This window comes from Ochotona princeps, chromosome 6 (genome assembly GCF_030435755.1).
Source record: "Ochotona princeps isolate mOchPri1 chromosome 6, mOchPri1.hap1, whole genome shotgun sequence".
Lineage (NCBI taxonomy): Eukaryota > Metazoa > Chordata > Mammalia > Lagomorpha > Ochotonidae > Ochotona > Ochotona princeps.
Genome location: NC_080837.1, coordinates 78,959,190 through 78,974,175, shown reverse-complemented (window position 1 = coordinate 78,974,175; position 14,986 = coordinate 78,959,190). Strand labels below are relative to the sequence as shown.

General features: G+C 42.2%; 1 protein-coding gene across 1 annotated transcript in view; it reads right to left on the bottom strand.

The window, feature by feature from the left end:
- TRPM1 (transient receptor potential cation channel subfamily M member 1) overlaps positions 1-14,986 on the bottom strand; it is a 117,624-nt gene that overhangs the window by 2,759 nt on the left and 99,879 nt on the right. Inside the window, exons 24-27 of the mRNA XM_058665416.1 lie at positions 13,698-13,718; positions 12,870-13,014; positions 10,829-11,031; positions 10,522-10,654 (exon numbers count right to left, since the gene is read on the bottom strand). Of these exons, the coding sequence (XP_058521399.1) occupies positions 10,522-10,654; positions 10,829-11,031; positions 12,870-13,014; positions 13,698-13,718 (502 nt within the window). The remainder of the gene's footprint in view (positions 1-10,521; positions 10,655-10,828; positions 11,032-12,869; positions 13,015-13,697; positions 13,719-14,986) is intronic.

Genomic DNA, 14,986 nt, shown 5'->3' with positions numbered 1-14,986 from the left:
AGATTTACAGAGAGAAGTAAAAAGATCTTCCATCTGCTGGCTCACTCCGCAAGTGGCTGCAATGGCTGGAACTGAGCCAATCCGAAACCAAGAGCTAGGAGCTTATTCCACGTCTCCCACGTGGGTGCAGGGTGCCAAGACTTTGGGCCATCCTTGACTGCTTTCCCAGGCCACAAGCAGGGAGCTGGATGGGAAGAGGAGCAGCTGGGACATGAACCTGTGCCCATATGGGATCCCGGCAGCACTTGCAAAGCAAGGACTTTAACCACTAGGCTACTGTGCTGGTCTGATTATATTATTAAAAGAAAAACCTATAAGAAGATGAGTCAACAGCTTATGAAGTCACTGTTTTCTGGGCTAAGATCCTTGTATAGGGACCTTGTTTCATATGCCCACTTGTGCAGTGAGAGTTCTCTCAGTGGATGCATGAAGTTTAACTATAGGACACAGTGAGGCATGCCCAGGACCAGGTCTGCCTCCTCGAAGTTGGATTAGTCCCACAGATGGGGGTGGGAGTCCTGACCATCCCCCGGGCAGTGTTCTGTCACTTTGTTCTGGTGATGGGTTCATCCCCAGATGAAGACAAATGCTTCTCTTTCCTTCCACTTGTCTTAAGAATGCACAGACAGGCTCTGGAATCACATAGCTTATAGGACAGTCTGCTTTGAATGGGCCTCTGCTGCCCTCTCTCCCTTTCCTTCCAAGTCCCTCCTTGTTCTGCTCACTCTGCCAGTCCACGTTATCCTGGCTGCCCTCCTCTGTCACAGGCCGGGCCGTTTGCCTACTGTGCTTCTTTGCTCAGCTCGGTGGGATCTGCTCTGTTGCTCAGGCAACATCTGTGCTCCTTGCTTACTCTTTGACCTGCCTCGCCCTGCCCTGCCCTGCCTTCTCCCATAGGTGTTTTTGTTAATGCCACTCTTGTTGGCACCAGTGACAGCTTCACGCCAAGGTGTGGCAGGGTCCAAGGCTTCTGTTCTGCACCCTGCTCTAGGAGAGAGAGCTATTTATATGACCCCCCGGAAGCCACATTGACTGAGCAGTAAGGGCCTGACTTCCTGGAACTTGGCCCCCAGGAGACCAAAGCCACCACCACATCCAAGAAGGCAGGCTCTGGGCTCTCTCTCCTTGCCTTTCAGGGACCACTGCACCTTCCTGTGTCTGGGAAGACATGGTGTTCTCTGCTCCTTGCTCCCTTCGAATCCGTTACTCTGATGACTCCTTTTGTGTTGAAAACCACTTTACTTCTATAGCAATCAATTTTGAGATCCTTTGATAAATACTCCAGTAAGAACTAAATTAGCAAACTTTTAACAACTACATAAATGAGTAAAGGTAAATATATTTTCTCTCAAATATTTTTATAATTATCTGCCCATTTCCTTTGTTAGCTAATTCATGAAACAACATTGTCAGGAGGCTGGCATCATGGCATAGCAGGTAAAACTGCCACCTGCAATGCCCAAATCTCAAAAGAGCTCCAATGTGTGTCCTGGCTGCTGCACTTCTGATCCAGCTCCCTGCTTGTGGCCTGGGAAAAGCAGTGGAAGAAGGAAGGCCTCTGCTACCCATATGGGAGACATGGAAAAAGCTCTTGGCTCATGGCCCTTGTGGCCATCTGGGGAGTGACCTAGCAGAGGGAAAAATCTCAAAACAAATAATTGTCAGCCACTCACACTTAAAAAAGAAACCTCAAAATGACTGGATACCATGATCTTCCTTGTACTGACCGCACCTCCCCTCTCCGGCCCCTGCCCTGAATCAGTTAGTAGGCTCTGTCCTGGGACTCCTTTTTTTTTTTTTTTTTGGTATTTCAAGTCCGCCATCCTGACTGCCCCTGCCTTCAGTAAAGCTGTGGGAGGTGCCATGCTTCATTGTGTGGCTTAGGTTGAGCAAAATTGTCCAATGCTTGTTCTAAGCTTATGGAACAGCTACAAATGGGAAGAGAGCAAATTTTAAACAGCCAGGCCAAATCAAGGAAAGCTGATTTGTTTTCAAAGTATGAGAAAGCTTCAAAAAAGTTGCTGGAAAATCCACCTTATCCTTTAATCATTTTTGATGAAATTTGCAAGTTCCCATGTTTGTGGAAAATGAGAAAGAAAAGGTGTTTGCATTCACAGGTGTCTGAAGTGATTGACAGCAAGGTCAAACAATGAGCTGTCTGCTTTGTTAGTCCTGTTGAGTACTTAAAACATGTTTCACAAACCTTGACAGCCACACAAAGAGTGACTTCCAATTGCACAAGGAGAGAAGTGTGTTATGTAGGAGTCAGTTCAACAAGGGTCCCTTGACTGTTTACACACCAAGGGCAAGAGCAGGCAGATGAGCAGGAAGCCCGCCACTTACAACAGAGGTCCTAGGGTGGGATGCTCAGCCAGCAAGCACAGGGTTGGTTTAACTTTGCAGGGTTTAACTCGGCGCTCCTTTCCGCACAGGCTGAAAAACTTTGGCACAACATGGAATACAAGAGTATGTGCTTGGCTTTTTGTTTAAACTGAAATTGAAGCCCCCTGAGAGATATGTGACTGGAATGTATAACAATACCTGTTGGAGGACATCTGGGTTGTTTCCATTTGCAATTGTGTCTGATCATCTTTCTACAGCATATTCCACTCTTAGGCAATGATGTGGAGTGTCTTTCACGTTTGACAGTGTTGGATTGTCTCTCATGAGAACATGAAATGTTCTCTCATGAAAATGTCTCTCATGAAAATGTCTCTCATGACATTTCACTAGTTTTATAATTATAAAAATAATTTTTAGCCAATTTTTAAATTGGGCCAATTTGTTTTCCTTGATGAGTATCGAGAAGTCTTACCTACACAAACCTTTGTTGTACACAAGTCGTTTGTCAGATGTGCAACTGGCCTGTACTTCCTCCAGCCCTGAACTGTGTCTTTTTACTCTTGTAGTACTGTCTTTTGCAAAGGAAAAGTTTGTCATTTTGATGAAATATGGTTTATCATTTTTTATGGATTATGCATTTGGTGTCATGTTTAAGAATTCTTGATCTATTCCCAAGTCATGAAGACATTCTCTTATGTTTTCTTTTTAAGTTTTATGGTTTGGTACAGTATATTTATATGTAAGGTCCAATTTTACTTACTTTTGTGGGATTTTTTGTTGCTACTTACTTTGAGATAGATTTTTACATATAGGAGTGTCTAATTTTAGCACTATTTATAATATATATTTATAATGTATTTATTATTTCAAAAGTATATTTATAATAGTTTTAGCACTGTTTATTGAAAACACTATCCATTCTTCACTGAATAACTTTAGCACCTTGGATGGGGGAGGGAATCGATTGATTCAATCTGGATAGATCTACTTCCAGACTTTGTGTTTTTTTATATTTATATAGGTATTGAGCCTTTCACAACTAACATGCTGTCTTCATTAGTGTAGCCATCTAAGAAGTCTTCACAGCAATCAGTCATTGCTATGATTGTCTTCTTTTCATAATTGTTTGAAACAGTCTAGTTCCATTCCGTTTAACCTTTCCTTTCCATTTAACTTTTAAACTTAGCTGAAGGAATTCTTCCTGATATTGTGTTAAAACTATAGCTCAATTTTGGGATACTTGATCTCAATTTTGGGATCTGCAATACATTCACGTATATCAAAGTTTTGAGTATGGTATATCTTTCCATTTATCTAATTTATCGTTGTTTTCTTTCACTGGCATTTCATAGTTTTCTGCATATAGATGCTATACAAGTTTTCACTAGTTTTTTTTTTATTTTGAGTGTTCACTAGTTTTATGCTCAAGTTACTTCTTTTTTGTAGAAGCTATTGGAAAATTATATTGTTTTAAATTTTTGTATTGTTAGCATATAAAAATAAGTGATTTTTGTGTGCTGACACAGTACTCGGTAGTTTTCTGAATCCACTTTTAGAATGTTTTTGTTCATATTTTTAAAAAATGATTTTATGTGGTTGTCACACCTATAAATAAGAATAGTTTTAAATCTTTCTATTCAAGACGTATGGCTTGTTTCTCTTACTTTCCTTATCACTCTAAGACCTGTAGTGCCTTGATCAATAGCAGTGGTGACAGTGATAGAGCACTTTCATTTACACAAACTTCTCTTCATTCTCACGGCATTAACACACTACAGTGATCATTGTTATCATTCTATGCATCGCTCATGAGTGACAGATGCATGAAAAAGAGGAGCTGTTGGAACGACTTCATCCCTGATGTAAACATGGACGTATCTCAAAGGGAACGCTGAAGTTGACCACGTGTTAATCCCAACAAATTTTTTTTCCGTTAAAAACAAACTAAATAGTTGAAAAAAACAATGATATATAATGTGGGATGGGCCATGTCCCATGTACTGTAAATACTACTTCAGTCTCAATGGACATGATTGTGTGAAATAATGTCCTGAAGATCTTCTCTGTATCTTGGTATATCTATTATCACAGACATTTGTTTCTGAATATGATACCCTGAAACATTAAAATAGTTGAACAAAAACACATTTTAGCAAGGAATCATAGATAATGCTTTCCATTTCAATAAAATACAAGCACACCAATATCTACATGTGTGGAACTTTTGTAGTTGCTTCCAGGAGAATGCCTGTGCGTGGCATAACCAATTGGGCTTTGTCTATTAAATGTGAGGTACAAATTCATGTTGCTACAGTAAGACTCCCTGTGTATCATTCCCAAGGACAAGATATAGACATTTGGAGTTCTGTAGTAAGCTAGTTTTTCAGGCTTGGTTTACATGTAGTCATCTTTTCACAAGAAAACCTCACCCTTCACCTGCAAGCATCTGATGAATTACATGGGAACATTTCCTTGATGAGAGAGTTAAATGTTAACATAAAAAAACACGATGTTAATGGAGCTAGATCCAGTTCATACTTGAGAAAACCCGTGTTTCAAGATCCTGTGGTATTCTAAACTTGTGTTCTAAGACTTCTTACCCTGTAATTTCATTCCAAATCTAAAGATCATAAAGTTGTCTAATCCCCTCTAATTTTTACATCCAGCTATTTTAATTTTCATGTACTTCCTCATACATAGCTGCCCTTTAAATTCAGTAATTACAGAGAGAATACTCAGGCCAGAGTCTTGTTCTTTCCTATGGAGTTTTACAAGTGGAAGACTCAACAAAGACCAATCCTGAAACAACACGAATCAAGCCTTCAACCTAATGCATTTCTTATTCTTTGTGAAGCTAATATATTGATCAGTTACTGAAAGAATATTAAGTTGTCTGAGAGTCTAGCTCTGTGTTACCTCTGTATAGACCCACTTGGCTGTCCCTCAGACTGCCAGTTTTCTAGAATTCAAGTCATCTAAATCATCAGCCCCTTTCTTGCCATGTCCTGCTTTCTGTTCAGGCCAGGCTCTACAATCATCCATTAAATGAAGCTCATATTCATATCCTAGGTTCTCCCTCATTCTAACACATTAGCACCAATTCCTAATGGCCAAAGATTAATGGTGCCTTGCTTTACCAAGGAAATTCTTAAGACTTGTAAAACTATGAAAAATGGAATTCATTTTGATACAAAGACTTTTGAAATCAATGTATTGAAGGGTCTTCAGAAAGGCGAACAATATGTATTATGAAAAAGAAGCAGTGATTTCAAGATTGTGTGTGCTAAGATAAAACCTATCTTTTAATATCACTGTTCTACAAGTGTTTTGTAGTGACCTTGTATGTGCATGCTGCCATTTCCAAGCAGGGCATCTTTGTGGCATCCCTCCTAACTGGTTGACAGGCCCCCTTCAGCCTCCACATCACATGCTGTGCTATCCCTGCCTTTGGATAGTTGACTGATGAATGTCATGAGAATCACAGTGACACAATGCTATTCAAGGTCTTGTTATGGCTGTTTAGTTGGGTCATTCATAGTCGGTTCCTTGCCTCCTAATTGCTCTTGAACCTGTGATTGAGGTTGCTGAACCAAAGAAAGCACTCCATCCCATTGGTTATCTCACTTCTGCTTTTAAAAGTGAACTCACTGGACTTGATTCCTCCCTACTGGCTCTCTTAGGGATACTATCACCACCACCACCTGCTTCCCATGCTTTCTTTCTAAGCTCCTGGTCTTTCTGTTAATGTAAGCTCTTGATCTCACTCTAGCCCTAACTTTATTCTTGGGGAGGACTGCTTTATAGATTGGAATTTGGGGCATAGGACATCATATGCTTCTCATTCTGATCCTGTCTTTGGGAGCCAGTTGCCTGCAAGAAAGATGGTTCTCGTTTTGTCTCAGGCCATACCTGATTCTGCATGTGTGATTGATAAGAACCAAGCCACATCCTCCAAAACAGCTCTTAATACTAATAACACTGGCATTTATTTTGTCTATATCTTCCTGATGTAAGCATTTCTGAATTGTCTCTCGAAGTAGGAAAGGATCAGTAGTGTTAATTTACTGCACACATTAAAACCTTAAATTTTTTTTTCCTATCCTTTTTCCATCCAAGCAATGTTGACTCCTAGTAATCCAAAAGATGAAGGCATCATGTGATCCTCCATGACTGTGCACTTGTCTAGGGCCACACCTGCACTGGAACCATCATCCAGTCCCTTTCTGAGACCAACCCCTCTTTCAGTTCTGCTTCAAGTTACCATCATATCTCCTTTTTAGTGTCTCTTACCAGTTTCTTCTCTTCCTTACCACATGAGAAGAGAGTGTTCAATATCATCTCAAAGCCATGAATTGCTAACTTCTTGTCAGGACTACAGGAAGCCCAGATCGATGAGTTTGACAAAAAAAAATTCAACTCTGAGGTTTTGAGGGAATCATAACTTGAGGTCTTAGGCTACTCTAAGAGCCTTAAGTGCAGGCCAACTACATTTAAAGTGCACAATTTAGGAGTTCCATTTTAAATGTTTTGAAATGTCAGACACAAATAAAAGTTACACAAATGAAAAAAGACAAAGAATAAAGGGCTGGCCATCTATGGCCTCATGCTTTGAAGTCTATGTTAATATGAGAGTACTTCGAAAGGTTCATAGATGCGGAATCAAAAGATAAATTTGTTTTGATGCAAAAAGTTTTTTGAGATTCATGCATAGTTTTTTCTTGATATGCAATATCAGTGAATGTTTTGAAATTCCCTCATATACTTATTTTAATAATTATTACATATTGTATATTAAGCTTGGTGTTCAACACTTTGAAGCCATGGAAAAAAGGAAAATACACTAGGTAGCATAATCCTGTGGTTTGTGAGAAAGCTTAAATCCCTGACAAAACTTTGTCAAGGAAGATTCTTTTCAACCAGCTGCTCTTTAAAAAAAAAGTTCCTATATTTCCATCTACTTGAAAGAAAGTGGCAGAACACACACACACACACACACACACACACACACACACACACACAGAGGGAGGAGGAGGAGAGAGAGATCTTCCATCTGTTGGTTTACTTCCCAAATGCCTGCAACAGTTAGGATGGGGCCAGCCAAAGCCGGGATCCCATAACCCCATCTGGGTCTCCTCCTTGGGTGTCTGGCGCCCAAGCATTTGAACCATCATCTGTTGCCTCCAAGGAAGCTGGATTATCTGGAAACTGGATCAGAAGCCAAGGAGCCGGACTCAAATCTGCACACTGATAAGGAAGGCTTAACGCACTGGGCCACAGTACTTGCCTCCTAATTACTCTTGAACCTGTGATTGAGGTTGCTGAACCAAAGAAAGAGCACTTGTGTTCAACAGCAGAGTTTTAGAAGATGCAGAGATGTCCTTCTAGTGGCGATGGAGAAGGATTCGTGACACCATGTATTCATGAGGTCTGCAGAGATTAGAGTGCTTAGATTGACAAGTTCTAATTTGGGCATGCTGGCAGAAGTTATCTATGGGATAGTCTTATCCCACCACCTCTTGGTTCCCGGAAGTGATATCTTGGCATTTGAGCAGAAAACCAAAGGATGAGAAGGAAAAAAGGACCAAGGTGTACCAGGCAGGGGGGGACAGTACATACATATCTCTGTGGGGGGAAGGGTGCTATGTGGAGGGCAGGCAGGAAGGCCAAGAAATGAAGTGCTACACCTGCTAGAGGGAAGCTAGTTCAGGGTACGGCTGGTAGGATGTCATGGCCTTGTAGGCTTGAGAGTGGTGGGAATCACCAAGGGACTGTTCAGTGCAGCTGAGGGGGCAGGAGCAGAGGACCTGACTAGACTCTAAGGAGGACAGCATGGGGTGAAAGAGCTAAAACCAACACAGAAAACTCAGCCAAGGAACAGACTCAGGAGTGGAGTCAGAACTGATGGAAGCTTGAAGCAGTGCTAGTGGTAGAGATGGGAAGAAGTGGGTGGATCATGATTAACCATGAGAGGGAGTACGCAGAACCTGATAATTGTCGGTGAAGAGGAGGGAGGTGCCCCAATGACTTGCTCATGGTTATCTTGTGCAGCTAGCGGAATGGTGGTGCCATTACTAGAGCCTAGAGCCCAGGAAAGGATGTCCAAAAATGGGAGAAAACCATGAGTGCAATGCCTTTGAGATACCTCAGTGGGTGTGATGGGTAAACTTTGGGTTAAATACCTGCTGCACCACTGAGTCACATTGCAAATGTCTTGAGGGGTGGGTGTTACAAATGCTAAAACTTCATAATAAAAACAGCCAGTTTAAGGGGTAGCTTTCCAAGCTTGGGAAAGAGCCATGAATTTAGTTCCTGCACATAAGCACTGGATACTTCCTGTGCACAGTGTGACTTATGGTGAGATGTACTGGGTGAACACAAGCGGTAGGAGGGCATCATGAGAAACATGGGCCCAGGGATGAAAAGGGGACAGCCGACAAAGAGGGCAAGGATGAATGAATGCACTAACATGCTCCGTAACTAGGCACCACTGTGAAAGGTACCACAGAGAAAACGACAGATCATTAAGTGAAGATGCAGAAAATAAGAAACAAAGGAGATTGGAGAAACAGCAGGAATGGCTGTGTACTCCAAAGATGGAGCTTCAGGGCAGTCACAGGTGTGCAAAGTGTGGTACGAATCACCAATATTTCCATTCCTTTTGCCTTATTCCTTGCTCCTGGGCTGGCCAGGTTAAGAGGGAAGGAAAGCTGCTTTTGTTGTTCCTCAGTTTGTTCAGACATTCACCTGTGAGTCAGCCAGGACAAGGCCAATAAAAGGAAATGGAGGGGCAGGAATGTGCCCCTTCAGCTCTTGGAGAGCCCAGCCAAGGGAAACAGGAAGTAGCATGTTTTTGCTGCCCTGCACTTTCATTGCTATTTCATGTGCACTGAGCCCCTAGAGAAAAATGCAGTTTGGTAGTGACCTGATAACTACATTCTTGGAGACTTGGCTCAAGAATGGTAAAAATCCAAACAATGCTAGGGGAAGAGAGAAGGGAGGGGGGCTGAGCAGGGCAGAACACAATTTCCATTGTAAATAACTGGCTAAGATTACATTCCGGTTAATGCCTCACTAAACTGTGGAAATTTTATATTACCTATGTGGAGCACTTAATCTTAGGAAGAAATCTTTTTCATATTTTGGAAGCTTAGCAATGAGTTTTGGGATAGCAAACAGATGTCTTCAGGTTTGATTGAAACTGTCATCTATGAAGGCCAAAAGCCAGTGTAGACAATCCTTGAGCTCAGCTGGCCAGATTTGGTTAGATTACAAGGTGTCAGGGTCTAGGAGAGGAGAGGGCTCAGGGACCAGCAGCTGCCAGAGGGCGTCTCCCCTCCGGTGAACGGGGCCCAGTCAACGACCACACTACGCAGCAGGGAGATTGTAAGGTGTATCTGGAAATTCTGCTGCTAATTGTTGGGGCCACTGATTGGGAACCATGTGCTGAAGTATCTTTTTGTTGTCATTGCACACATGCAAGTCTGGGTCAGGAAGCTCTCCTGGTGCTCACGGATATTAGGCAAGTCTCTTTTCCTAGGCTCAGTCTTAGTTGAATTCCTTGGAACAATGTGTGTCCAGGGCCAAGATCAGGACAGGGCATTACAGTTTGGAAAATGTCCCTCTTTCTGTCCCTCCCTGACCTGCCTTCCTTTACCCATTCATTGAGTCAAACACAGGCATTCATTCTGCACACAGTGTGGAACAGGCTGACTTTTCTGGGAACTTAAAATGCGTCAGTGGAAGACTGAGCCTGGCCTACTTTACCGGCTTCCTTCCTCCCTGGGGACACACATCTCATGCCCACTGCGCCCCTCTCAGCTCTTCAGCTCCGGGGGAGCACCAGAGTCTGGGAGGGACATGTGGGGGGAAGCAAGAGATCAGATTCACGGGACCACCAGACTAGGTGGTCCACAGGAAAAGCTGGTTCCTGGTGCTGCCTGTTCCCCCCATTAACGCCCCACATTGTGGCTCCCATTTGTGGGGTTTGAGAGTGGACAAGCGCTGTCAGGGGTTTTTGTTTGTTTTGGTGAGGGATGGAGTAGAATATATACAATAAGTGTTACTTCTAAACATAATATACAACTTTCTCACTGTGGAGGAAACGTGATTTGGGAGAGGGATACTTGAAGGGACTTGGGCATCCCCGCACCCCAAGGCGGGAAGGTCCCAGGGCCGCACCTCTCGCACGTGACCCTGATGCGCTCCTCACTGGATGACTGCTGCTCGTCCTCCTTCTCCCGGAAGTGCTCCTGCACGCACTGCTCCTCGAACTCGTGCAGCCGCTTGAGCTCCTCCTCGCTGAGGAACAGCTCTGTGGAGGGGACGGGGCGGGCGCGTGAGACCGGCGGGCTCCCAGCACGCCTCGTGACTGAGGCGTGTGCAACACTGGTGTTGAACCCACCCAAAACGGCAACCCCTCTGGGAAAGCACAGCTGTGGGAGTGCTGCACGGTTGCCCAAAGGGGACGTGCGAGGCCCCCACGTACTGAGCCCACGGTCGCGCTCCTCCTGGTCGCCTTCCCGCTTCTTGCGGCAGCGGCCCCCGAGCCGCGTCAGGATGATGTAGATGTGGCTGAGCACGATCAAGGGCGGCGGCAGGACCGGCCGGTCGTGAAACGTCATGATGAGCTGGTAGCGCTGGAACTTCCACACCTGGTTGGATATGGACTTGACTTCGAAGAAGGTGTTGCTTCAAAAGGAAACATTAAAAAACAAAACAAGTGATTTGTTGTTTCCTGGACAACCAAATATACTCACACGGGAATGAAAAATGCACATTAACATGGGCTTTTCCTGCCAGTTGGTACTGCCAATGTGAATTACCTACGCTCAAGGAAGTCTCACTGAGATGCATGACGATCAAATGTCTTAACATTGCTTCCAGCTACTTTTTAGAAAATCATACCACAGCCTACTGACGCATATATTTATGAGAGCTGCATATTTAGAAGTGTGAGAGCCATTCAGTGAAGCACTTAGAAGTGTTTGGGAACTGAATGGATTAATTGTTGAACTTATTTGACGGAAGGTGCGTTGCCCTGCCTGTGAGATGGGTGCTGGCTTTGCTTTAGCAGCAGGAGGCAGTTACGCACGCGGTGTATTGTCGTTCAGCAAGGGTGGGTTTTCTCATCTCTAAAAGGCAGCAGTTTGAACCAGATTCTCTCCAATGCCCTTCTAAGACTTTACATTTCTTGGAAGGATTTTCTTACTTCATGTTTTTTTATCTTAGAAGCTAAGGTCATTTTAAAGAATTTATTCGGTGTAGTCCACGTATTCAATACATCATGCACAAGAAGAGAGTTTTGTAAGGAACTTGGATTAAAAATGTAAGCCCTTCTCCCACCCCAGATAAAAGTGATTGTATCTTCTGCCTCATGAAAGCTATTTTATATAGCATTACAGACCAAATCTTCTCTGCCTCAGGAGACCTTCACCTTAGAGAATATCCTCATAGGCCATAACCAGGAAAGCCACGCTCTGTGACAATGGCATCCCATATGGGCACCAGTTTTATGTCCTACTTCTCCGCCTCTGATTTCGCTCCCTGTTGATGCACCTGGCGGAAGCAGTGGAAGATGGCTCAAGTGTTTGGACTGCCGCCATCCAGGTGAGAGACCAGATGAAGCTCCTGCCTAGCCTGGCCTAGTGCTGGCCATCGTGGCCATTTGGGGAGTGAACAAGTGGACGCAAGATCACTCTCTGTGTCTCCATCTATAACCCTGAATTTCAAAATGAAATAGCTAATCTTTTAAAGCACTATTTTTATTAGATAAAATACATGCTACTGTGGTAAAATATTAACCAGGATTAAATTTAGGTCACAACTCTTGATTTATGAATGCAATAAGACTGAAGTTAAACCAAAAGAAAATTCAAAAAAATTCTGCTTCAACCCTAGTAAAATTCTCTGCAATATAAGAATATTTTAGAAAATTCATGGGAGATGGAATAAAATGTATGTCTGATTTTGTGCAAAAAATACTTGAAATTGTACATATAGGAGCTCTTCAAAAAGTTCATAAGTATTATGAAAAAAGCATGCATGCATTTTGATTTTTTGCACCAAAGAAAAATATTATCTAATCACATTTTTATATGAACATTTTGAAGTCTATGGTCATGTGCGAGATTTATGGGGACTAAACTAAAAATCTCTAGGGGCCTGGTGCAATGGTCTAGTGGCTAAATCTTCGCCTTGCACGTGTCAGGATCCCATATGAGCACCAGTTTGTGTCCCAGCTGCTCCACTTCCCATCCAGCTGCCTGCTTGTGTCCTGGAAAAGTGGTAGAGGACAGACCAAAGCCTTGAGACCCTGCATCCGCATGGGAGACCAGGAAGAGGCTCCTGGCTCCTGGCCATGGATCAGCTCAGATCCGGCCATTTACTGCCACTTGGGGAGTGAACCAGCGGATGTAAACCTGCCTTTTCAGTAAATAAACAAAACAAATAAATAATAGGATTTTAAAAAGAAAGGAAAGTTACTGAAAGAAGGAGCAGTAAGCACACAGATGTCAGTAATGACATACTTGAAAACAGCAATCAGGAGGTTGACCAGCAGGATGTTGGCTACCAGCAAGTAGCAGGCCATGAGGGCTGGCGTGAGCCAGGCTCCGGGGATGCAGGGAGGCAGCCTCTTGCCATCCTCATCATAGAGGTTTTCACCACAAGGAGCTGAAAGAAAAGGGGGTCCCTTTAGGTTTGACAAGTGTTTTTAAAAAGACTATTAAATTAATCTAATTAATTTTCTTATTTTATAAGCAAAATTTTTCCATGTGAAAAATACCTCTGCAAAGAAGGTAAGAAATTCACATCTGTGATAAGAGACAGTCATTCTAAGTCTGTAAATGTTTCACATCTATTGTGTTTTTTGTATATAACAGCCTCTATGATTTAAGCGGACAAACTGTATATTTCTTCCTATGTTTCACCTGTTAAGAAAATTACCTTATTTTCTAATTATTTTACAAAGTTTGTTTTGTATTTAGTTTGTTTTCTTTCATTTGTATATTAAATGAAAAAAAAATTTTTGTAGGTTGTAGGATCAGGATCGCCTATCCTCTCACTAATTGGTAATTATTCTGGGGACATATTTGAAATTATTGTTCTTTCTGTTCATTTGAAATGCCACCTTTGTCGTAGGAACCTATATCCCAAAGTGGGGAAAGCTAGGATGATCATCCCAACATTGTGTTTATAATATTCTTACTTTTAGCTTATAGTTTAAAAAGCTATGGATACCAGCAAACAGGAAAAATCCTGGGAAGTTGTGTAGGACTCTCTGTAGTCAACAAAGGAAGTGATTAATTAATAAACACTTTTCAGGAAGTAAAAGATTTAAGTCCTTATAAACTTACGATTAATTTCCATGGCGTAGACTTTACAGTGATTGGACATCCGGAGATTTTATTGAATTATTTTTGTTATTTGTAACAGAAGAGGGGAAAGAAAAGAAGACAACTGAGAGAAAAGTGAGACAAATGATTGAACATCACAAGAACTTTCATTGTCAAGAATTACAACTATTTGCAGCTTGGAAATTTCAGGTTCATACATGGAAACAGTGATTTCTTCGGAAAAATCATAGGAATTAATTTTAGGAACTATGTTTCATATTTATTTTACCATATGTCTTAAACAAAAGCAAAAGTTTGCTAATTTAAAATATTGTGAAAACTTAATGATGTTACAGGCAGATGATCATTTCAATTTACAGGTTAACCAGTCAGGAATTCTTTGTATTCTAACACAAACACCTCATAATCACAAATAGATATAAAATGATTGGATAGCAGATCAAGAATTGAAAACCTGAATATCATGATGTTATTGAAAATAGTGGCTCCTCTGTGACATAGCAGGTCAAGCTACTGCCTGTAACCCTGCGCATCCCATATGGGTACCAGTTCGAGTCTTGGCTGCTCCCACTTCTGATCCAGCTTGAACCCCTGTACCCATGTGAGATATCTGAAAGAAGTTCCTGGCTCCTGGCCTTGGTCTGACTCAGGCCTCACTGTTGGAACTATTTCAGGAGTGAACCAACAGAAGAAAAATCTCTCTTTGCCTCTCTGTCTCTCCCTCTCCCCCGACAACTGTGTTTTCATATGTAAGGAGAAGGCAGCAAAGATGCTGCCCTGCTTAATGCTTTGTCACACAGTACAGTAGTACGTTAAAATGTTGGAAACAGGACTGAAGTATTTATTTTTTGGTGAAGAGGAAATGGATAACTGTTGGAAAATTGGCTTTGATGGCTTTTTAAAGAAAGAATGATATGAGGTATCAGTTGCACTGCTGTGCTATTTTGATCTACTGGAATAACCACTATCTACTTTATCTTGAGGTGGAAAGATACTGGGGTTGAAGGAAAGCTGAGGTATTGGCACAGAAACCACAATCATGCAGTTAGGATGTCAACAAAATCGGTCACCAGGGAAGTGAAACTTTCAAGATTCTATCGAATGACCTAGAGTAAAATAAATGGTGTTTCCAAATCTGCATTCTGCAGTTTTATGCCTAAAATAATCTGACGCAGGGGCATGTTTGACACAGACTTAAATTGCCACTTAGAGCACCTGTATCGCATATTGGATTGCAGGGTTCAAGTCCTGGTTCTGCATCCCGCTCATCTTCCTACTAATGAAAACCT